The sequence below is a fragment of the Macaca thibetana genome, chromosome 5 (assembly GCF_024542745.1).
Source record: "Macaca thibetana thibetana isolate TM-01 chromosome 5, ASM2454274v1, whole genome shotgun sequence".
NCBI classification, from domain to species: Eukaryota; Metazoa; Chordata; class Mammalia; order Primates; family Cercopithecidae; genus Macaca; species Macaca thibetana.
In genome coordinates, this window is record NC_065582.1 from 100,166,536 (window position 1) to 100,192,934 (window position 26,399).

The window sequence follows — 26,399 nt, forward strand, 5'->3', positions numbered from 1 at the left end:
ATACACCTACTGTGCACACACAAAAATTAAACATAAATAAAAAACAAACAGAAAAAAAGGCTAGGAAAAAGTATGAAGAGTGATAAGAAGATAGAATTTAAATAGTAAAATAAATAATATTTGAGTTTTAGAATTAGATCAAATTCATCCAGCCACCCACAGAAGGCACTGCTCTGAGTGCGTGGAGGGGAGAGATTGAAGAGCATGTGCATGAGTATACATGCTTGCATTTAGTCCTTATCAGCTGCTCCTCCTGTCTTCAATTACTTTGTACTTAGAAAGTCTCTTATAAATGTGCATAAATCTTTTATATAATTTTACTAAATATATATTTTCACATTAAAGTTGGAGAAAAAATACTAAAATATAGAGTGTTAAAAATTACCAAAGAGAGTATAACTTTAAAAAGATTATGATAGTATTTAATTCATAATTTTGCCTCTGTTATACCCTGTCTAAAGATATGAATTTAGATTTCAGAATAAATATTTAATGTTATCTTTCATTTTGGGATATGGTTGAGCCAATAGTAAAATATGATATGTATTTTTTACTCTTTAGAATTCATTTATTTCACAATACAGTTTTAGGTGTTTAGGGAGGTAAATTAACTCATTCATACCACGAAGCAGGAGAGTAAAGTCTCATTTATTTGTTCCTTACCAAGCCATGGTGCTGTGCTGATGGTTTTATTTGTTCCATGATATTGTTTCTTTTTTTTTTTTTAACTCAGTTTGCTAATTTACTTTTGTGAAAACCTATTATGGGAATGCTTAAGATATTAATACTTAAAACTGTTTCATGAACATCAAATGAATTAAATTCTATAATTACAACATTCATATCTACTTCTACAACTATGTCATGAAAGATGTCTGTACTTGGAAGTAACAAATCCAGATTTCAGTTAAAATGCTTTGTATTCCATAGGTTTTATTAACTTATATGATTTCTACTAAGATTATCTATTAATAATTCAGTGAGATTGAAATACACATTGCTATACTACTAAAATGGAAGATATAATTCCTTTTTAGATTTTGCTCCATACACTGTATTAATTTATAAATTTGAAATATATATATATATTTAAATGTCTACTGTGAATAATAGGAAATTTCTGTATAAACTTGCACTGTTCTCCCTGTTTGAATACAAATTACTTTTGGTAAAATACAAAAGCTGTCCATTGATAGAAACAGCTCTTGCCAATTTGCCTCTAGGAATTATTTCTCTTTCAATGTGATTTATTTGGCACCAAGCAGTCCCAGGAGTAGCACTCTGCTCAGATTTTGATCAGAGATGCAAACTGGAATTTCTGGGCACTCTTTGGATTTCCTAGGTATGATATGATGTAGTTAGAGTATCATTAAATGACCATTTGATCTTTTAAAATAAAATTAAGCTTTTTTCTCAATTCAAGGGGACTTATCAACAAAGAAAATATTCCTTCTGGGTTCAACCACCTTGATGATTGTATTTTGAATACTCAGGAAGTCGAAAAAGTACACGAAAATACTTCTGGTTGTGTTGGAGAAAGGAGCAAACCTAAACGTCAGAAATCCAGTACTAAACTTTCTGAGCTCCATGACAATCAAGATGGTCTTGTGGTAAGTGAATATGTCTATAAAATTTTACTTGTTAGGAAATACTACATCTCTTTGCTTTGCTTTGTAAAAAAATTAAAAGTAATTTCAGTCTTCAGTTTTATAACATTATAGAATATGAGTTCTGGAAGAGACCTTAGAGCTACTAAGTATATATATATTTGTATTTCTTTTTAATAAATACAAAAATTAAGGCTGAGAAATATTACATTCTACAGAGGAACAAGAGACACCACACAAACTCTGATTTCCTTTTTTTTTTTTCTCATTTTTTTCAAGCATTTCTAAATTTTGTTTTTGAAATAAAATTGCCCATAAAGCATTTTTTCTTCTTTTTCCCCATTCTATTTGTTCTTGTCTAAATGAACATGTTTTATAAATTAATGAATGAACTTAAAGCAAGGTGAAATGCACAGTGAAAGAGGATCAGCTATCTTCGTGTTCAGATATCTCTTCATGTTCAGAAATTTCATTTCAAATCTATACTCTTTTAAAGTACTTTCTTCCAAGTTAATCAGAAACAAAAAGAAACTAATCCCTACGTAGTTGCCTCAGACCTGAATCTTGGATCATTAATTCAATACATAGTATACGTTTTTACAAGTGGTTTAATCAATGGCTAAATATTTGTTCAGTGTAACTATTAACATTCATCATCCTTCTTCCTTTATGCGTTAGTTTCTCTGAAAAATAAGCAACAAAGTCTGTCCCTTTAGTTAAAAAAAATGACAAAGCCAAAAACCTGGAGATAAATGTTATAATGTGACAGGAACTGGAATCCCTAATGAAAACAGACAATATCCTCTCCTACTGTTTGGTGTGCACATCCTCTGAAGTACTTTGTCTCTGACCAGTTTTTAGCTCCATGCTGTGCTTTTCATACATTCAATAAAATTCACGGGCCACCTATTTTCTCATTGTCAATTTCTGCATGTGCTCGGAGAAGATTTCTAATTTTTCCATAAGTAAAATATACATAAATGCAAATCTAGGATTTTTTCCCCCATAATGTCTCAATGCATGGTTTCTGGAAGTAAACTGATGAGCTAGAATGGACAGAAGTAATCATCTACCTCAGACTTATGTCTGGTACAGTTCTCAAAATAAAGAATTTAAAGTTTGGAATCATGACACACTTTTTTAACCCTGATAATTTCATTTATGTTGTTAAAAGTAAATATTTAAATAAAATACATGGTATTAACGTCATTAGCTCTCTATTTGGCCCATGATTTGCTTATCTGCCAAAGAGATATCTGGTGACTGGAAGTCTGAGACTTGGCTTTATAGTGTGAAAAGAAGCTATGAAGCAGGCTTCTCAGTTTGAATCCCTTTTTACGTTCATTTAACCCATTAATTTTTTCTACCAGGAATAGTGTCATAAGTTAGTTAGATGGTAATAGTTAATAGAAGTGGAAAAGTACATATACTCCTTAGAATATATGTTTACTGATAAAACTATGGACATGGTCTGTGCTGAAAAACATTGGGATGGAAGATCCTAATTCCATTTGGGGTTTTTTATGTGAAAGAACTTGCCCCTACCTCAGTTGCCAGTTTCCGCATTCCAGGATTGTGCCTGTCACATGTGAGCTCAGTGGACCGTGTCTTTGTTGCAATGAATAACTTAAAACCCTGCCAGTACAACTTAGAAGAAAAACTTCCTCATCTCTAAAGTGAGGGTGTTCTCAAAGATGTTTTCCAATTCTTATATTCCATGAATTTAAACATCTAATCTTCTCAAGTAACCACAAAGCAAAGAGCCAGGGAATACAACAGACTAGTGTTAAGACTACATCCTGAAAGTTAAGTTGTGTATCTTCACTTCCCCCTTATTTTTAACCTTCTAATTCTACTTTCCCCAACTTTCCTCCAAAACCTTTCCCTAGCCCATTTTAAGTTCTTTACATTCTGACCAAACATTTGTTTCTATTGCTTAAAAAAATTATACATAATTATATGTCTTCTATGTGGCAGGAAATAGTTTAGATCCTGTGGATACAGTAATGAGAAAAACAGGTAACAATTCCTGCCTTCCTGGAGCTTACATTCTAGTCAGGGAAACAGACAATGACCAAGATAAATAAGTAAAGAATAAAGTATATTAGGTAGTGATAACAACTAGAAAGAAAAAATATCTAGGGAATGGGGACAGGAACTGTGAGGGGGCAAGGGATGCAGTTTTAAATGGAATAACCAGAGGAGACCTCTCCAAGAATTTGACACTTGAGTATAAAGAACTAGAGGAAGCAAGGAAGCAAGCCTTACTGATGGAATGACAGGTGCAAGGGCTTTGAGACAATTGTTTTCTGGAATATTCAAGGAACCACAGAGATACCATTACGGTTGGAAAAGAGTGAGCAAAATGAAAGAGGTAATGGAAAGGCAGGGCACATTAAATAGGTAGGTCCTTATAGATCATTGTAAGGACCCCTCCTTTATTCTGGGTGAGATGAGAAGCCATTGAGTTCTCAGTAGAACAGTGACCTGGCTTACTTAAATTTGTTAATGTTTTGTTGAAAATAGACAGTAAGCAGGCAAGGGCAGAAGCAGAGAGACCAGTTAGGAGTCATTACAGTCATCTGGGTTTGAGATGATGATAGTTTGAACTGAGGTGATACAAGAGCCAGCTATATGGACTCACGGGCTATACCCTGCACTGGTCTAGGGAGCACTGTTCCCATCAACTAAAACATGAATTGTTCCCCCTGGGAGTTGTACACTGCAGTGGTCATGAGGTGGGGTAAGAAAATGAATGTATTTTGAAGATAGAATTGACAAAATCACCTGACAGATTCAATGTGGGGTATGAAAGCAAAAGAGGAGTCAAAGATGATTCCAAGATTTTTGGCCTGAGCAGCTGGGAGACTGGTGTTGCCAATTTACTGAGATGAGGTAGATAGAAGTTTTGGGAGTCATATCCTAAGTTCAGTTTCTGACATGGAAAGACTGAGCTGCCCATTAGACATCTAAGAGGAGAGATACTAGAGAGGCAACTGGGCTTCTGGGCCTAGAGTTTCGGGAGAATGTCCTCCTTAGAGATACAAATGTGGGAGTCATGAGCATTATAAATGACATTTAAAGCCAATACACTGGCTGAGATAACCAAGGGAGTGAATTTGAATAGAAAAGGCCTTCTCACAAGGCCTTGAGGCAGAGAATGGGGAGATGAGAAGCCAGCAGAAGAAACTTAAGAAGCAGCAGCCAGAAAACTAGAAGAAAAATGAGGTAAGTTTGGTATCTTAGAAGCCAAGTAAGCAAGGGTCTCAAAGAGGAAGGAGAATCAGATGATAGGTCAAGTAGAAGACTGCGAGTTTGACCATTGAAATTAGCAAAATGTAGCTCCCTGGTGATCTTAGTAAGAACAGTGTTGGTAGGAAGATGGCAGCAAGAGCCATTTTCAGGAGAAGATGGTAGGAGAGTAACTGAAGACAGTGAGTGAATGGCTTCACAGTGATCTTGCTGGCCCACAGCACAGCCAAAGAGGAGAATATGGTGTAGACCTGGAAAAGCATCTTAAAGATGTGGTGTCTTTACAGTGAGAACTATCTGGCTCCTTTCTCCCTCTGTCCTTTTGCCTCTTGAGGATATCATGATCAGCAGAGACTGAGAAACTACAGATAATTCAGAGCTCAGCAATCGGGGCAGTGAGGTATCAGTCTGGGCATCAGACTGCACTGCCTTACCTCAAATTATTGCCACAATTTCAACCTTTCCCTTTCCTTAAACCCCAAGCTCATACCTGTGCCCTTCCTTCTCTCCCAGAAGAAAACCTTATCTCCTCTTTTACTTTGAAGAGCTGAAATAACCAGCTTCTGTTTCAACTTCCCTCACTTCACTTCCAGATTTCTCTAGCTCTCTGCCTATTTTATTTTCTTTCCTGCTCAAATGACAAAGTAAGTTTCCTAAATTCTAAGACTAACCTCTAAGGTGAAAAGTATCTTTGAAAATTCTATTTTTTACATCCATCTCCCAGCCTACCTCACACAGGCATAAAAAAATATTTACACATATACACTTCCTCTCTATTGGCTCATCTCCATTGGCTTAGGAAAAAAAAAAGTCTATCTCCAAACTTCCGCTCTAGGGCAGAGTTTAATACTTTGACTCAAAAATCACAACACATTCATGCATTTTATCCAATAACCCTCCTTCTGCTACTCTGTTCTAGGTGCATAATCCTTTTTTGTTTGTTTGTTTGTTTGTTTGAGATGGAGTTTCACTCTTATTGCCCACTGGAGTGCAGTGACGCGATCTCAGCTCGCTGCAACCTCCCCCTCCTGGGTTCAAGCGATTCTCCTGCCTCAACCTCCCGAGTAGCTGGGTTTGCAGGTGCACACTACTACGCCCAGCTAATATTTGTATTTTAGTAGAGATGGGGTTTCACCATGTTGGCCAGGCTGGTCCCAAACTCCTGACCTCAATTGATCTGCCCGCCTCGGCTTCCCAAAGTGCTGGGATTACAGGCATGAGCCACCACACCCAGCCACTAGGTGTATAATCTTAAATATTGAAAAAACCATATGTATTAATTTGCTCACTGCAAGGCTATTTATAATCATGGAGTATTAGAAGCAATTTAAATGTTCAAAAGTAGAAGAGCAGACGAGTAACATTTATATGTCAACTCAATAAAATATTCTGCAATGATTCAAAATTATAGTTATGAAGATTATATAATAAAATAGAAAATATTTGACAAGTTATATTTTAAGTGCTTTGCATACATTCTCAATTTTAATCCTCCCAATAATCCATAGGTAGATATTGTTATTCCCATTCTAATCATGAGGAAAATTAGGCACAGGAGATTAAACAACTAGGTCACACATAAGTGGTGGAGCTGGGATATCACTGTACTGCCCTTCAATATAAAAATAGGTTATGAAGCATTACCTACAGTGCATGCACATATATGTATGACATATTCATTCCTAGGAAAAAAGGCTAAAAGGATATATAGCTAAAAGTGATTGTATGATTGCATTATGGTGGTGGCAGTAGTATTAGAGGTAATTGTTTCTCTTCTCTCCACATATGTTCTGTGTGATTATATGAATTCTATAATATTACATTTAATATATAAAAAATACAAACAAAGTCTATAGGTCTCTTATTTATGAACAACTTCCTTTTAGTTTCAGGTGTACATGAAATCTCAGTCAAGGTTCAAGAAAGGAGAATAGGTCTTATTAATCATACCTGAATTTCAGTTCCAGCTATCTCACTTCATAGCTATGGCAAGTAAAGCACGTTACTTAGCCTTTTACTTCATCTGTAAAATAGCAGCTTTTTGTGAGATTGTGTTTTTTTTTGTGTGAGATTTAAATGCAACTAAATGTGCTAAAGAAGAGGTAAAACTGAACACGGTAAATATGTTTCTGCTCCCTCTGCTCTGATGGCCAATCTCTTTTCTTCATTTTACCATCACACATTTTGAACAGTCTGTACTTGTTAGTTTCAGTTCTTCTATTTTTTTTTTAAGAGGCAGAGTCTCACTCTGTCATCTAGCCTGGAGTGCAGTGGCATGATCAAAGCTCACTGCAACACCCAACTCCTGGGCTTAGGGGATCCTCCTGCCCCAGCCTCCCAAGTAGCCAGGACCATAGGCATGCACCACCACACCCAGCTAATTTTTAAAATGTTTTTTAGAGACAGAGTTTCACTATGTTACCCAGGCTGGTCTCAAACTTCTGGCCTCAAGTGATCCTCCCACCTCAGCCTCCCAAAGTGCTAGGATTACAGGAGTGAGGTGCCACGCCCAGACCCCATTCTTCTTTTCATATTTATACATCAATCCCTATAGTCTAGATTCCACTCCCAACCCCAATCCGAACCCCAATCCCAATCCGAACCCCAACCCCGTTCTCTACAGATTTTTTCTTCATGTCTCTACTGGTCTTTTGTGCTATCACTGGTCCCTGTGCTATGACTTCATCTAGTTCTTGGCCTCCTCAAGGCCTTGGGGTGTTTGATACTTTGTGGCTCTTTGTCTGAACCCTTTCTCACTGGGTCTCAATGATGGTTGACCTCTCCTTGTCCTCATACCACAATGACTGTTTTCTTCTTTGCTGTATCCTTCCCTGGCTAAGCTCCCATAAATCATGCTTGGATTTAAATGTTACCTAGATTTTTGTCTCATATCTCTTTTCTATCTGAACTTTCAGAGCTTCTCCAGTTCCATGGTTTCAGTTGTCACCTCTCTACAAATGACTTACAAATTAACATTTGATGGATTCTGTCTGCAGTTCACCCTAGAGAATACTTTAAAGTCAACATGTTGAAACCAAACTCATCATCTTCTCCTCAATCTCTTTTTCATTCAAGAGTCCCATCTGATTCAATCACATCATCGTCTCCTTAGTCATTTTCCAAGTCCTTTCCTTTTCCTCACCTCCATCCTTCTTTCAGCATTTCAATCATTTGTCAAATTTAGTTGATTCTGCTGTTTAAAAAGATATTATGTGCATCTCCTTTCCCTTTTTTGTATTGCCATTACATAGCTGAGGCTCTTATTATAACTAATTTGGAATATTGAAACAGCCAGCCAACATGTCTCCAAGCCTCTACTCACTTTCCTCTCCAGAACATGTCTGCTGCTACAAAACAATTATCTACGTAACGCAGCAATTTTCAACCATTGTTTTCAGTGTAACACAACTCAGCAAGAACTCCTGTCAAAAACTACATGATCGTGATTTTCTGGGTGGTAATAATAATGTAAAAAAGTCCAACAATGTGAACCACTGACTTAAAATTATTTATTCCTTCAATCACACAACAGCTAACTATATGACAAGCACTATTTTCAACACTAAGGACACAATGTGATCGAAACAGACACACACTCTACCTTCCTGAAGTTTACAGTCTCATAAAATGAGATAGATAGGAAAGAAATATCTAGTCAGATGGCAGTACATGCTGTGGAGAGAAATAAGGCAGGGTAAAGAGTATGGAAAGTGGTAAGAGGTAAAGGATCGACATCCTAGAGGACATTCATGTCAGGCCTCACTGAAAATGATGCTTGTGCAGAGACCTGAAGGAGTTGAGGCAATGAGCCATCAGGATATCTGGGGAGAGAAAATCTAGGCAGAGGGAGCAGCATGCTGAGCCTTTGAGGACAGGGAAGAGGTGGCCATGGTTAGAACATAGTTGAGAGGAGCATTGTAGGAGATGAGATCAAAGATGTAGCAGAGGTCCTGATCACCTAAGGCTTCATAACCATTTTTAGGACTTTAGCAGTTACCTTAAGTAGGATGAGGAGCCACAGAAGATTGAGAGGGGAAGGAAGCCATTTTGTGGCATACTTTATAAAAGGATCACTATGGCAACTGTGTTAAGTATAGCGTATGAGGTGATGAGAAATGGATAAGGACTAAAGTAAAATAAATGACATAATCTAGTAAAGAATTCAAGTAGGCAGTTAGATATATTAATCTGGAGGTCAAGGGAGAGATGAAATAAATAATTTTGGAAGTCTTTGGCACACAGTTGGTTTTTAAACCCTTGAGAGTGGATAAGCTGACACCAAAGGACCGAGTACAAAGGGTAAAAATAAAGGTTCCAAGGACTAAGCCCTGAGACATACCAACATTTAGGGGGTAAGCAGATGAGAAGGGAGCACCACAAGGGACTAAGAAGGAGCTGCTGCCAATCTCCAGTGCAACATGAAGGCAAGAGCCTCATTAGATTTAGGTCCAGAGAAAATCAGAAGAAAGAAATTGGAATAGGGAGTGAGTGATAATTTCACATATATCTAGCTAACCCACAGCTACCTTGATAGGAGCTCTATCGGTGGGAAGAGGCAGGAAGAGCCTGATTAAGTGGGTTCAAGAAAGCCTAAGAGGAAATGAGTTGGATACTACAAGTATGGAAAGTCTTTGAACACGTTTTGCCTTACGGGGGGAAGAAAAACGAGGTAGCAGTTGGAGAGAATACAAGCTGAAGACAGTTTTTAGAAGGCAGTGATGTTACAGAATATTTGTATAAGACAAGCCCATGGAGAGGCGGAGATGACGATGCAAGAGAGATCCATTGCAGGAGCAATGTTCTTGATGGGGGATAGGGGATGGAACCTGATGGACAAGTGGAGTGGTGTGATCATAGATCACTTTGATCTAAAGACCATCTCATCAAGAACTCCAACAACTTTCCCCCACTGCCTCCTTTGCATAACACCAAAGGTCTATCTTTGTGTTCTAACCACAGCCCACATTTCATCTATGAAAAGTGAATACTCTTCTAACTTGTATCAGCCTCTTCATGTTTATGCACACATCTAGGATTCCTTTCCACTTTGTACTATTGAGTAAGGAAAGAAGGCTATACATATTCAGTAGAAGCCGTACTTCGAGTATCCGTGCAACCATATGGATTTTTACTTTCAGTAAGTATAGTATTCTATACTTACATGAGATATTCAACACTTTTGTTATAAAATGGGCTTTCTGTTAGGTGATTTTGCCCAATTGTAAGCTAATTTAAGTGTTCTGACCATGTTTAGGCTAGGCTAAGGTATGCCATTCAGTAGGTTAGGTGTACTAAAAGCATTTTTGGCTTATGATATTTTCTAATTACCATGGGTTTATTGGGATATAACCTCCATGGTAAGTTGAAGAGCGTCTCTACCTGGTGAAGCATTGTATTGGCTGATCTGGAAGCCACACATATCACTTCTCACATCCCATTGGAGAGCAGTCAGTCACATGGTTGTACCTGATCACAAGAGAGACTGGGAAATGTATTGTTGCTGGGCATCTACTTTATGACGGTGGAAGAAGCGTAGCATGGGTTTCGGTGGACAACTGGTAAACTCTTCATAGACATCCTTTATGATACCAGTAGTTCTTTTTTAATATGGATGAGCTTATAAAATTTTAAGCAATAAAACATAAAATGTACAAAAGGGTACAAAAAGGAATTCAAATATGCCATTAATCCTTTCTTAACGAGACTATCAAATATTCTCCTTCTCTTAGAGCTCAAGGTTAGAATAATGAACCTGTTTTGACTAACAGCATTCCTGTAGCCTTCAGATTGAGCTGTTTGTATATTGAGAGAGGCATTTTTGTGTGTGTCCTCTATTAAAGCTTTGTCAGCATTTTACAGTTTTAGAAGATGAATTTGTTTTTGTTCCAAGTGTTTTTAAGTGCTTCAGTCAGTGGTCAAACAGGTTTTGAGCCTAGCTTTCAACACCAACACAGAGAGGGAGAAAGAAAAATAATCGAAAATAAATTCCACAGTCTAAAATGAACTTTTATCAAGGCTTTTGCTCTTTTAGACTTGAGGTTATCTTTATAATTAAGGAGAATGGTTTTTAAAATTTAGTTCCTCTGACACCCCAAAATTATCAAAATAAATTATGCCACAGTGATTCTGTGTTTTGAAAGTCATTGATAGGACTTATATGAGTCAGAATTTTATGGATTATAAACTAGGCTTTATCTGGTTGAAAAAAATCGCAACACAAGAAGCAACTTTATTAAATTAGACCTAAAGTCACAATCTGTTCTTTCCTGCTTTTTAAAAATTACCTATTACCTTTAAAAGATCCCAAATTTAGAAGAGGAATTAAAAGTTAATGTAATAAAACACTTCCACAATATTCTATTACTTCAACATCTAATCAATAAAAACATTAATGGACTACTCTTTTACCACACCTGGTAGAGATATGTTTGGGACATAAAACAGTTTAAAACCTTCAAAAGACAATGACTCAATATTTTCTTGTAAGACAAGTATTATTAGCACCTGGAGCACATCTGAAGGTCTACTTCTCAAAAGCATTCTGCATTTCAGCATTATTTTGACCTGTACATTACACTTTTCCCTTCCCTCATCTTAGTGAAGTAGAGAAATTACTTTATCTTAATCATTCCTCCCTAACCCCAAAATAAAGAATACAAATTAGAATCTACAAAATGTATTGTGCCCATGGAAATACATAGTTTTGTAACTGTACTCATAGATGTTTACTACCCTTGTTAGTTTGATTCTGAAAAGAAAAAAAAAAAAATGCTTTCCCGGTTGTAACATTCTTCAGATTTTCCATTTCCAAAAGGTATAGGTGCATCCCAGCTACCTTAGAAAAGGAACACTGTGTACCTGCATGCTGTTTTAGTGAAACCAGACAATGAATATTCAGCAGGCTCAAATGTGTACAGAAATAACTTGACAATTAGAATTACTAAAAAGCCTTAGAGAAGAATATTGAACAATGTTGGAAATCAGCCTTTGTGAATTACATCTACAAAACCTCAAGTCGTTGGAGAGTTCTTAAACTTACGGATAAAACATGTAAAAAGTGGTAGGGATGGAGTTGAAGAAGTTAATACTTGTTTTAACCTGGAGGTTAGCTAAGCTTTCTCACATCTCACAACTGCTTTTTGCAAAGCTGTCTATTGTGTGACCTAACTGACTTTATTCTGTAGTTCCTAACGCCTGTTTCAGTTATATTTTGGTTCCTCTGTTTAGGAAAAAAAAAAAAAAAAAAAGCCATCTTCTAACCTTCTAACATCTTCTAACTGAAATATCTCTAAATTTATATAATGCTATTATGTTTTATTTTCTGTTCACTCTTATTCTTTCTGAATATTTCTTTTTTATTTTATTTTTTTCTTTTAAGCTATCTTCTACAGGAAGGATCTGAATATTTCTTAGCCTTGATCTGAAAATGATTAGTTCTTTGGAAATAGTCATTTACATGTAATTATGAATGTATCATTTCATTGGCGCTGCTGTGAAATGAACTGAAGATAGAGGATTGTGCTTTCCTTTGGAATTCATGTTTCAGAGCTTTAGGAAAACCTAATACTATTGCACTAGATCTTACACTAAAGATTCTGATAATCTATTGAAGATTACCAATGGGAACAAAGATTCTTTGTCATAGATACATCCCTCTTCATCAGGAAAGTCACATTCAGGTAATAAGAGCAATTATTCTTGATTTAATGGGAGCCATTTTATAAAGGCCTCTTCTAACTCAAACTTTAGAGGTATGAATAAAGTTGAAGTTGTAATTTTTAATTTCTCGGATCCATTCTAAAATTATCTAAGTGTGTAAATTGATGCTCAGTATTCTAGTATTCTAATGGCAGACACAAACTGTATTTCCTGTTCTTCGGACAGTGTCTTGACTGTGAACAAAGAACAGTAAAATATTTTCCTTGGAGACATTATAACAAACATCTTGGAGATATTATAACAAATAACAATAAAATGTTTTTCTTGGTTCAGAAACAATAACATCAACAATTCATTAATTATATTAACAGTATTCATTAAACGTACCAGGCATTATTCTATTTTTTTTTTTTGAGACGGAGTCTCTCTGTTGCTAGTCTGGAGTGCGGTGGCGCAATCTCGGCTCACTGCAACCTCCGCCTCCCAGGTTCAAGCAGTTCTCCTGCCTCAGCCTCCCAAGTAGCTGGGACTGCAGGCACGTGCCACCACACCCAGCAAATTTTTGTATTTTTAGTAGAGATGGGGTTTCACTATGTTGGTCAGGATGGTCTCGATCTCTTGACCTCGTGATCTGCCCGCCTCAGCCTCCCAAAGTGCTGGGATTACAGGTGTGAGTCACCGCGCCCATCATTATTCTAGTACTTTATATATCACTTTATTTAATCCTCATGACCACCCTATGTTAACTATTGTTGCCATCTTCATTTTCCAGATGAGGAAATTAAGGCTGAAGTAGGGTCATACAATTGGCAAATGGCGGAACTGGAATTCTAACCCAAGTATTCTGATTCAGAGTCACCGTCATAACTATTATGTTATGATATCTCTCTTTGTTTCTATTCTTTAATGGAGCCCAGGGTGTCAAACTGAGAATTCCAGGCAGATTGGCCAAACCAACATAAATGGAAAATAATTCAGCTATCTACCAAGCCAAAGATTCGTTTTCTATTCTAATTATGTGTTTATTTTGTGGAGATCGTTGTAAATGCCAACTTCATGGGATTATTGTGAACCTTAATTAGATTTACTTAGTAAAGGGTTTTATTATAATGGAATGTTATTGATATGTAGATGAACATATGTTACTTTCATATATGTATAATTTACTTTGATGACACAGGATGAGTGGATTATGCTTAATATCCTTTTAATGCAGATATAAATCTGAGTTAACAAAATTCAGGTCCAAATTTCCAAGGCAGCTTTGTTTTTGAGTTTGCTGAATTCAGATATTCTCTTGTTTGCTTATGTGTAATCTCCCTTCAAGGAAATGGCTTACTTATTCTGTTCCAGTCACCTGAATGATATTTAGAAAGCATTGGCCATATTCACAGAGGCAGTCAAAAAAATCTTACATATATGCCTCCTGGTAAGCAGTAACCCTACCTGGTCAGCTGAAAATGCATACTATTCAAATTAGGTTTTCTGTCTTTTTCCATCCTGGCTAATATAAAGATTAACATTAAATATTGTAGAAAGGTTCTTAAATTTTCATTTCTGTTTATAGATATTTTACAGCTTATGTATAAGCTACATGTTACTCTAGATAATATTAGCAGTATACACTAAGTATGTATATGTGTGTGTGCATGCATATATGTATGTATGTATATATACATATATGTGTATACTCCACCTTCGATTTTATCAATATACACTGAATATATATAAATGTGTATATGCATATGTATATATACATTCTTAAACATATATATATATATATAGAGAGAGAGAGAGAGAGAAAATGTTACATCAGTTTCTGAGGAGATTCGAGGTCAGATTCCTCAATTCTAAGTCTGACCCACCCTGATTCTCTAACAATCTGGGTTTTGCTATTTAGCTGTCCAATGTGGATAATACCTAAGAGAAACATTATAGGGCACAATGGCCATTTCTGTGATGCTGTCACATATCTTTGTTAAAAGGATGATAAAGTTCAATAGACAATTCTATGAAAGTAGGATATAATAAACTGTCATAATTTTACTAGTTTAAACAAAGATAAAAATATGAGGACTAGAATTGGTTTATATATACATATTATGTGATTTTTCTATTTTAAAGAAAGGAGGGTCTGCATTGCATATTTCTTACCATTCCTGTTGGACAACCAATAATGGTTCTGTTACAGAATATGGAAAGTCTCAATTCCACTCGATCTCATGAGAGAACCGGACCTGATGGTTTTGAACGGATGTCCGATGAAAGGTAATTTTAGAATTATCTCCTAATATTCTTTCCAAGGGCAGGAAAAGGTTATTTTCATGTAATGCAATGTGAATTATAAGAACTAAAAAGAATGGATTTAAAGGACTATATATTTACCAGCAATATTTTATAGCAAGGAAAATGCTTAGAATAGAAAATCTATCACAGTGCTATTGAAGGCAAATAACTATAGTCATGTTTATTTGTGTTTCCAGTTTGCTTTGTTTTGATTAATTTTTCGTTTTGTGTTTTGTTTTTGAATTTTGTAAGTATTAGGCTTAGAGCTACTCAACATACTCTTAAAATAAAATTATAATATCAATGGATGAAAAACATTGTTATAAAACAAGTAGATATTTTATGATTTTGTTGTTGTTGCTGTTGTTTATAGGAAAGGAGGTGAAAAAGATGGTGGACACACTCAGCATTTCGAGGTGAGTAACTAACAAGCAAGAGTAAGACTGTGATGGGGCTGTTCATACACTCTTCAGTGTCCCTCTGAAATATTAGTCTGTCAGTAAGGGACAATGAGCTAAGTAATATGACTGTGATTGATTAGAAAGGCAAATACCAAACTTAAAGATTCCTTGAGAAATCATAAGAACTCCATTATTTTCCTTTGTGAATTATTTTGTTTTGCTTATGACGATAAACTTTAATAGCACAAGAATTTCTCTTTAGATTTTCTATAAAGTAAAACAAAACAAAAATCAAAGCTCCTGGTTTTATTTTCCACAATTTGATGCATTTTTTAAGTGATTGAAATATGTAGGTAGTGAGTCTTAGTCACAAGGATTAGGTCATGAATCTTCAAATTAACATAAATTCACTTTGAGTTACTTAATCCAATTTGTTTGCTGAGTTTTGTCTCTCATTTTAAATAGACATTGGAGGAAAAAGTCTCTCACCTCCCTTATGTCATCTGTATCTTCAAGTTTCATTTACTTCCCTGGCCTCCCACTTGTCCTCCAGGCATCACCATGCTGACCCAAGTATTTGGTTTCCCTTTCTCCCAACTCCAGCTCCCATTCAGTGTGCCGAGCATCATTTTTATTTCATGTATGTGTATGCAATCTACTACGTCCAGATACTTCCAACTCCACCTTCAATCTTATCAGTTTTGCTTTTCAAGAAGTAAAGTTTTTCTTAACCCACTCTTAAATTCTGACTGTCGATATAAAGAGAACATTCCCTCTAACCCAATAATTCTTAATCTCTGTTGGGCACTGACCAAATTCACTGATGGATTTAATCAACAACATATATTAAATCCCACTAGGTACAGGTACTGCGCTAGGAGCTGGGATTTAAAGACAGCCACAGTCTATTCCCCCATGGAGTTTTACAGCTTAAAAATCAGAAAGCTACAGACCCTCTTAGAAAATTGTATTATCATTAAAAAATGTGCATAAAATTCCTAAAAATTAATCCCCACTCCCTGAACACACGCTAATGCTCATATCTACTGTATTCAACTCTTGTCATATATATACTTCTTCACTAGATAATTTAGCCAGATAATAGGAGGGGAATGCTTCCTCTTTCTGACCCCACAGCTTCTGAGCCACTGTTTTCATCTATTTCCAACTCATTTATGCTTCCTTCCTTGGGACCCAGGCAACAAGCTGACATTCTTTTCTTATCTCTAGGCATCTTTTTAAAGATCATGTTTCCCCCATGTTAGTGTCATGTTGTGTTTTGTTTTTTATGGTTTTATCCTTTCACTGCCATCTTCCTCCACTCACAGCAAGCACCTACTCATCTCCCATCTAACATGATTTTAAAGAAAATCGCTTTGCCAGTCTCCTGGAGAGGCCGGTTCTTTCCTTTTGTGCCTGTTATCTTTTATGAGATAAAAGGGAATAAAAGTAACTTTTGTGGATGGACTTCATAGCATTAACTCATAAATTCCAAGTAGCACACAAACTAAATGGCAAACTAAACTGAACTCAGTCTGCCTTGGTCTTTGGTGGACAGCTCCCAGGGCAGTGGATGAATCATGGGGAAACAATCTCACATCCTTCTTCCATGTGCCAAGTCCTCTTCTTATGTGTGTTATCCATGTGCAGCCACCAATCAGTGCCCAGTGCCACTGCTGGCACTGCTTAGGCATTCACTAATAATAATCATTGTCATCATGATGGTTTTGGTTAGGAGATAAAATTAGGTGGTGAACTAAAATCTAGACTAAGCTCTCCATGTCACCTTTCTATCACAGCTGCACCAAAGGAGAAAAATAAGACATCACTCCACAAGATTGGGATGATTTCTACTTGTGAAAGCATGTGCTGCTTTCACTGAGGGAAATTTATTTTGTTATTATCCATGAAAGACAGTGAAAAGAACTGTTTTCCATTTTGTAGGGGTTTTTCCTTTGTTTCAGTGTGCTGTTATTTACTACTTTTTAATATATGTAGTACTTCCTAAAACTTACACCACCCAATATTTAATCTGGTTTTCTAGTAAAAACATCAATAACCTTTCATTTTCAGTGATGAAAAATAAGTCTATACTTTGGTTACTCCTCCTAGAGTTCTGTTTAACCAGTATTTATTTTGTTTCAGGTCTCATTGCATAAGATTGAGATGTCAGATTTTACATGTCCACTACTGAATATATATTGTAATATTTCTAATTTTCTTTGCCATTAAGATAGACTTCGTCCTTATTAGTATTGTGATTTAAAATTCTCCCTGTAAAATCTCGGATTCATATAAGATAACATAGCAAATGACAGCTCTTGTGGAAAGGTGATTTTTTGGGGGGGACTACTGTTTCCATTAGAATGAGGAACACTTGTTTTCAGCCTCAGAAATGCTCTTTAGAGACAGGCAGAGAGAGGCTTCTCTTAGATCTGCCGCTCGAAGGCAAATGAAGTTACAACTGTGACCCCAGTTCTTAAATAATCAGTTTGCAGCCTTAAATGTGTTTTGTTTGAAGGTATGTGTTGAAAGTGAACATGGGCTTATCCCTTTATTTCATATCTTTTTAATTTATTTTAATTATGCAACTAATCTCAGAAGTTCTCCTGAGATCTCAGATGGGCATTGATCAATAATAGTTACCCATTTCTATTTCATAAGAGTTCCTTATGTGGTTTGGATTAAAATTTGTTTAGTGACACACTGCCAATGAGAAAAAAAGTCAGGAGTCACTTTGAAATGTCCAAAATTAAAGTACAGTTTCTTCAGGTAGGTTCAGAAAGGCTGATATTTTAATAAAATATCTTATCTGGGCAATATGAAATGAGATAACATGAGGAAGAGCCTAGCACACTGCTCCCTGGGCATGCAAAATCTACAGTCTTTGTTCTTCTGTGTAGTTTTAAACTCTTTTAACAAACTACAAGTATCCAGAAGAGAGGTAATCCTTAAAACTAGCATTTTCTAGATTCTAAAAGATATCCCTGAAATTACCGATTTTCAGAGTTCTGTTTCCAAGGGAGTTTATACTTTACGCTTCAATTTAATCCCTGTTTTCTATGATGAAAATATTTTATTCTTCTCTATAAAATCCAGAATATTAAAACTAAAACCTTACAATGAATCTCTGTTGAGAAGTCAAAACAAGTAAGAATTATTAACTACATGTGAGGGAATTACATTATCTGGGAGAGATCATTTTATGTCAGAATTACAAGGTCAGTGAAGTGTTAAGTTCTTTCAAAATATTTTTACATTCTTTATGCTTTCTAAGCCTACTGCTTAAGAGAGCTTAGAAGCATACCTTTGATAACAAACACGACATTCATAATTTTAAAAAAAGACTAGTTCCATGTTTCTTATCCTGCTTCAAAACAAAAAAAAAAGGAAAAGAAAAAGAGAGAAGGAGAGAAGACAAGGCTTTTCAATCAAGACTGAGAATTAATATTAGTTATCACAAGATCTTAAGTGCAGGCTCTTATTTGCCCTGAAAAAGTGAATTTCTGAAAAGTATTTATGAAATGGATGACTGTTATTTTGACTTCACTGTTTTCATGGAAGCTTTAGGACTTTGTTTTAATATTATAACCAGAAAAATTAACAAGCTCTATTTACTTCACATTCGCTTCCAAATCAATCCAATAGCCAAAGCCTAATGAAGCTTTGGAGTTCACGTGGATTTTGAAAATTTATGTCCACTTTTCCTTTCTTGTCAGGCCAAACAAAAAATGTTTGTGGTTCTGTGTAGTTCTGTTAATACTGTCGTTTCTTCCTATGCAAACTGCATTATATGGCATATTTTCTGATATTGTCATTCCTGGCTCTGTTAAACTATTAGGCCACTTAACTATATCCTGTGCAGGGCAATAGAAGGAATAAAACAAAAATTCGCCAACTATTTGAAGCCAGAGAAAGAGCAGGATCACATAAAGTCTGAGGACAGAAAAAGGTAGGTCCAGCTGGACAGGGACAAGTCTTGGCAAAGATTAGACTGATAGCTTCATAATTAATGGCTCCTTGACCTGAATGTGAAATGTTACCTGAGGCCCCAGGAGAGATGAGCTCTCTTCATATTTGCCCCCTAGCATCCTACGTTTCTTTTATAACACACATGATACTTGGCACTTGTATGTTCATTGTCTGTCTCTTGCACTAAATCCCTTATCTTGCTTGCTACCAAATTCCAGTGCCAAGGACATAGCATGTGTTCAGTAAACACTTGCCAAATGTATGAATGAATGAATGGGAAAGGAAGGTAGGGTATAAATGGAAATAACATTGTTTATAGTTCCTATAGTCGGTTTTATACACACTTTTCATTTTAATCCTCACAAACCTTACAAAGTCTTGTTCCTGTATTTGAGGAAAAGAAAAAAAGCTAAAGTTCAAAGACGTTTACTCACTGAAAGTCTTGCAGCTAGTAAAGCTCGTGTCTAAACGTGAGTCTCTGCCTCTAAAACCATCCTAATATGCCATACTATGTTGTCTCACCTAAAAGCCAAACACTCAATTTGTTTCAATACACAAATATTTGGTGTGTTTTCATATAGTGCAGCATTTTTGACGATGTTTAGCATATGACATCACAGTACAAGGATCTTGGAGTTGAAAATTGTGAAATTAATTTACTTACTTCGTGATTTAACAGAAGATATTAGACATGTAAACAACAAAAGTGGAAACCAAAAATATTTTTATATTTGAGAATGCCTTTGACATTTTAACCTTAATGATCTAGTAGGGGAAATAGATAATATTTGCAATACTATATGAAGAGCCCTGTTAGAGAGGGTGGTGCACCTGGGCAAGATGCTTCACCCAGACTATGCTAACATTTGAAGGCAGGACGGTTTTTATGCTAGTGTTTACGGAGCCTGAAGAACTTCACCATGGGCCATAGGACATAGGACAGGCTCCCTGGCACCCACATGCACAAAAAACCATCAGCAGTCTGCAACCTCAGGCAAAACAACCCTGTCACATCATAGACCAGCAGGGCCAAAAGTTGGGACTTGGGCAAGTAAGAAAGCAACCTCAGGGATTGATGGGAGCACAGCAGGACAGGGCCAGTCTGCACGTGCGTTTCCACATGCAGTTGGAGTGTGCTGTGCTTAGGGTGTCCAGGGCTATGCCAGCTGGTGTAGGTTTGTGTAGGAGGGATCTCTCCACTGCTGTACCACAAATCAGCCAGGAAGTATAGAAGCTCATGTAAGTTGACATAGGTCTATGATGTGAATTACCTAATGCCTCATTATATATGACACATCCTCACCCTCTGTATACAATGGCTCTGGCCATCCTTTCCTGGATTCCAGAAACAGTGACCTCTGTACTATTCCTGAAACACAGAAAAACTGACCGTGCCCCAGAGCCTTTGCACTCGGCTTCTTTCTTCCTGGAATGCTCTTTCCACAAATGGCCCACTTTCTCACCTCCTGTCACTTTATCACAGAGACCATCCCTGACCACTCAATATAAAACAGAGGCCTCCACCGCTACCACCAACATCCCTCTTACTTTATTTTTCTTTTATTTGTTATATTCCTTTATTTTTCTCCAGAACCCTAACAGTTTTTTGTTAACTGTCTTCTCTGTAAGACTCATTATGACAGAGATTTTGTGTGTCCACCATAGTTTCACCAGTGTATGAAAAAAACATCTAGCAAATAGTAGGTACTGAAAAATCATTTCTTTTGAATAAGTTTTGTCTTTGTATCTCTAAAGACATAATAGGCAGCCCTATTATGAAATAATATTTTTTGAATATATAAGTATATAATACTTAGCCCGGAATATAAGGCCTTTCACAGTCCAGCATCTACTTAGCTGACACCTCTGCTATCTGCCATCCCCCCTTCTTGTCCTAAGCGCTGGTCACCCTGAAACTTCTCTTGCTGTGGCCAAGCATGCCACGCTCTCGTGCCTGCATCTGCACTTGGTATTCCTCCTTCCTTCTGTGTGACGTGCCGTCCTCCCTCACCCCTCCAGCCCACACCTATCTGCCCCCAAATCAAAATTTCTGTTGCTGATTCATGATGGATACGCTAGTGGCTCTTTTCACTAAAATGTTTTCATAATGCATTTGACATTGTCTTCCATCCTTTGTTGCAGTATACCTCCCCTCAAATTGCAAATGTATTTGCCTTGTCTCCAATTCCTCTCTCTAGCAATTCTGAGGCATGCCAGTGTTTTATTCATTTGTCTTCATACGGTGTCAGATAGTAGTAGAGAAAGAATGATGGCTTTCATTTGTGTCTCTCCTGCCCCAGACATCATGCTAGGGGCCCTTCATACCTTCTGACAGATCTTCGAAAGAACTTTGCAAAGTTGGTATCACTTATATCATTTTAAAGGTTAGGTAATGGAAGCTCAGAAAAGGGAAGCAACCCAGCCAGGGCACCAGGCTAGTAAATGTCAGAGCCACACTTCATACCCAGGTCTGCCTGTAAGCAAAACCCTTGTCCTTTCCGTGGCATGATGACGTAAATGACTTGATGTATGTTCCTCGTGAAGGAAATACCATACTTGAAAAATTAAATCGTATATCTAGTATTCTTTTTTTGATGTCTGTAAAGGTAATGAGCATTTTAAATCTTTTTGAGAAAATGCTTATTTGCTGTATGCATATTCTCATTCTCTTTTGCTTTCCCCCGCCTGCACCCCCGCTCCCCCACAACCCAGGCACACACACAATTGGTGACTGAGTGGCTTTGTAACTTAAAAAGCTGAGAACTAGATTTGGGCATTTAACCCTGGTCCACTTAGGCTTTAGCTTCAGGGAAAACTGCTTTTTGTGACATAAATGCCTAATCTGGCTTTTTCCCCAGTAAACAAACTGCATTTTTAAAGTATCTTAAATCTCCAGATTTACTTGGCATTTCTATAAGACTTTAGTAGCTCATCAGGCCCTGAATGATGGTATTTCATTTTATCCCAAATGTGAAGAAAATATGTCTCCATGCATCATTTCAGGGAAATATAATAGTAGAAAGCCCTGGCTATTCCCTGATGATTTCAAAGTGGGTTGGATAGCTATTAAAAGTAGCTGCAAGTCTTAAGTAGTGCTTTAAGCATAGGAACGTTTCTCATACATTAATGAAATCACTTATGATTTCCAGATGTTTTTAGTTTTTTCATTTAATTATAGTATATTTGCCAAAGTACATTTGTAGTTACTCCAAAAGAAGATCTTTTGTACCCATCTGTACTACTTAAGGAATACATTTGTGAGCAAACTGTTTCATAAACACTTTTGTTTATAATTGTATGAGACAGAGAAGACTGACAGTGGTTGAATTTACGAATGACCCAGAGAACAAGGTTTAAAAAAAATTAATTTCAGTGCAATTTGTTTAAACATAAAATTATTGATTTGAATATCAGCCTTTTGGGGAGGATTTCTCCATTCCCTCAGATGTCCTAGCCTGGTGTAAGCAAGTATAGCCAAGTATTTAATATTCAGAGTAGATGAATAGTAGGAAAACAAGTGACAGTTGCGTATTTGTAAGACATGAATTATGCATCACTGACTTGCCAGCTCTTGACTTTTTACTCAAAAAAAAAAAAAAAAAATTGCTCCCTATGTAATTTTGGCTCATTTCCAGAGTCCGTATTCTTTACTGCTAGCTGAGATGAGACACCAAACCCCGGTGCTGTTTGAATTTGCGCAAACAATGCTTTAATACCCAGAGCTCCTCCATAAATAGTCTGTTCTCCCAGTACTCAGCGAGAAAACAACCACAGGAAATCTGGGAATGTGCAGCTAGCCCCGCTTAATTGATCTAAGCAGCCAGGGCTGGCAGGGGAGCTTTCACGTACACAGCCTCTGTTCCTGGCTCGCAGGACTGTTTACCTAAGGGGCAAAGAAGTCCACCTGTGAAAGACACCATGTTGCTACTACAGCCTTAGCAACAGCAGTAGCCCGGTTTTCGCTGTTGTTGTTGTTTACAGTCAGGAGAGCCATACTCCTTTAAGAAAACACCAAACTCCTTTCCCTCATTCCTGGCCCCAATCAGTAATCACCAAGACTGTCAGCTGCCTGCAGTTATCGGGAAGAGCAGCCTGGGGAAAGTTAAAGGAGCACAGATGGACAGTTGCTTTCTGCATGCAAGTGGCCAGCTAGGATCCGGGGGGCATCCAGCCATGATTTTTATTTCTGTGCTGGATGCATTAGCAGCTGTGGCTTGGAAGGTTTTATCCTGAAGGAGTGGAATTGCTGCAGACGTTTTTGGGTTTGGGCGAACAGTAGATATTTGGGGACATTGTGCTGTTATTGCAGAGCCCCACAATGAAGATCCAGGAGCATCCCAGCCTATCTGACACTAAACAGCAGAGGAATCAAGATGCCGGTGACCAGCAGGAGAGCTTTGTCTCCGAAGTGCCCCAGTTGGACCTGACTGCATTGTGTGATGAAAAGAACTGGGAAGGTAGGGTTGTCTGATACTTGGATGATTTGCCATCATTAAAGCATATATAAAGAAGCACAAATGAGAGGCATGTAACTGTGTGAGAGTGTGGGTGAAAGAGAGAGCTATGCATGCAGAAGTAACTGCATTTCTAAATGACTGAAAATCCTTGACCTGGCGTAGGAATACCTCAGGGTAAATGTTGCTGAGGGCGGCTGCAATCTAAGAAAGAAAATACGCTTGCCCTTCATCATAGTGTCACCTTGCAGGCCTTTTATTTTTCTTTGTGACTCACCAGGAGCGCTGATACGTGCGTGTCTTTTCCCCCTCATAGTACCAAGCCGAGTAATAGGGAACTGGTGTGCTTTTAGGATTTCTACCTTCTGTGGCGCGATCTTCCACTGCTGCATGCCAGCCGCCTGCCTCTTTCATGAAATCTCCTTCCCATTTTTCAAGAACGATGTTTTGGTTTGCTTTGTTTCTATGTTTGTTTTTATGGATAGATTTTTTTTTTCAGGTTAGCAAATTTAAGGAATTTGCTTATCAAAAAGAACACTGAATACATGCATCTTACTGAAAGCCTGTAATACAGTGAGTGCTTCAGATTTTCTAGAGACTTTGGTGAAAACGTTAGAGATGTACTTGCAAAGAAGAGAGTAGCCTTGTCAAAATTGTGTTTCTGGGAGGATATTGCAGCAGTTTTATCTAGCTGCTTGTTCTTTCATTATCCATGTGTCTGCATCCAAACACATACCAATATGGATCCAAAATAAATGCCAGTCTACCTCTATACAGTATGTGCGTGACGGCTGCAAGGAGGGAAAAATTGTGCACCTGTTTCCAATACAGCAGCATGACTTAACACAATGACTTACCGGGGGTCTTAGCTGTGAAAAATCAGTCCCGTTTCAGCACGTGGATCTCCTTGTCTTCTCTCCCTACCCACTTTCCCCTCTTTTTTAATCCAAGAAGTTATGTTAATGACGTTAGATGAAGGATCAAGAGGAAAGCTGAAAAGACCACCAGGTGAAAAAGAGTAAACTCCATTTCTGGCATCCAGGGCTTCAGTGAAAACAAACTATTTTTTACTCTAGTTCTGTCCTTGCAATCTAAGAAACCTGTTCTAGTTCTTTTTATATAATTAGGCAGTGGATTTGAGATTTTGTCAGACATTTTCAGCTCAAAAGGCATTCACTGAGCAGCAAAACGCAGTGTTGTTTAATTTGTAATTTCAGTTATATATTCCTGAGTACCTTTATGTTCTTTCATTTTTGAGGACCGTGAAATAATCACATGTTAGTTTTTAATTCATACGTTAAAAACAACCTTTGCCCCCACCTCCCATAGTAGTCACTGTTACCCAAATAAAAGAAAAATGTAGTAACCAAAAAAAAAGTTATATTTGCACAAGTCTTAGTGATATGGTCTACACTAAAGCTCTAGATAAAAACTAGGATTTTTGGTTAGAATTCAAATTAGCCATATTTTTTCTTTCTCCTAAAATGGACTCAGTTTGTTATTTTTATCTTGGTTAGTCATAAATGTATCGTCTCTCCCAGCCACTGAAATAATGCTAATATAAAGCTGAGAATACTCTTCAGAGTGACTGCAAGCCAGTTTATAGTTTCCTTAAAGCTATTAACATAAAGAATTTTCCTTCAGATTATAATTGAAGGAACCAACATTTTATTTTAGAAATCTAGATGGATTTTTTTTAAGTTATTGGAAAAAAATACATTGCATTTTGATAGGCTTGGGAAAGTGGATTGTGTATTCCAAGTAGTTTTTGAGATAACTTGCTTTAACTTTTTTTGTTTTTGTTTTGCCAATTACCGCATTTGTTATTGAACGTACATATCTTTAAAATCTACATGAATTCACACTAAGGCCATTCTGATCATTTGGTTACTGCTTTCAGTGACTTTTTTTAAGCTTATGTACTTATTGTAACTTTAGCATTAATGTAGCTATAAGTATAATAAAAGTAAAGGAATTTTTGCATAAAATGAGAGCAATAAGTCTGATCACTAAAATATCACCGTTTTTATAGCTAAAATAAGAAAATGGTGTCTTTCCAGTAAGGAATAAACTTTGCACGAATTTGTGAATGTGAAGCCAGTGCAACAAAATATGTAAACGAAAGTCGTAATTAGCAAAAACCACCTGAACCAGTATCCACCTGCAAGCCCCCATCACCAGTCTTCAAGCCACCATCCCCTCTTTTGTTTGGTTGCTCCTTCCCATCCCCATACTGTAGCTCATACTCTCACATTCGTGTGGAATCGCAGAATATCAGGTGAAGCAATACTTACTGCAGAGGCGAGCACCAGCAGGCTCTTCACTAAGTACTGCCCCTCCACACGAAAATGATGTTCATTGGCTTCTGGGACTCAACATCAAGGAAACAAAAGGGGAAATGAAACTAAGAAATAGATTCCATAGGACATGTAGAATGGAACCCTCACAAAGTGAACATAGGATCCGAGTCTGGTCATGCTTATTGGCAAATACTAGGCGTACTTTATCCTTTTTAAATATACATAGCTGTTTTATTATTTGCTTTATCCACATGACTGTTATTACTAGGATTTCCTTTCACCAGAGTTAAATGAATATACAAATTTAATATACTATTCTGTGTTATTTAAAGCTCTTCAGAGTTGCATAATTAGAATGTTCCCAAGCAGTCGATTATGTTGATTTGAGGATACTCCTTGTGTAAGTACTGGGGTTTAAGCAGTCAGCTACTCTATTCAATATGTCCTGATGAAATTAAATTTAAAGGG

The 26,399-nt window shown here is 36.9% G+C and overlaps 1 protein-coding gene across 9 annotated transcripts in view; it reads left to right on the forward strand.

Annotated features, from left to right (window-relative positions):
* FAM13A (family with sequence similarity 13 member A) overlaps positions 1–26,399 on the forward strand; it is a 376,344-nt gene that overhangs the window by 320,771 nt on the left and 29,174 nt on the right. For all 9 annotated transcript variants that reach the window (XM_050790419.1, XM_050790418.1, XM_050790421.1 and 6 more), the window contains 4 exons: positions 1,424–1,610; positions 14,710–14,786; positions 15,178–15,220; positions 23,487–23,634. In XM_050790419.1, coding sequence (XP_050646376.1) covers positions 1,424–1,610; positions 14,710–14,786; positions 15,178–15,220; positions 23,487–23,634 — 455 coding nt within the window. The remainder of the gene's footprint in view (positions 1–1,423; positions 1,611–14,709; positions 14,787–15,177; positions 15,221–23,486; positions 23,635–26,399) is intronic.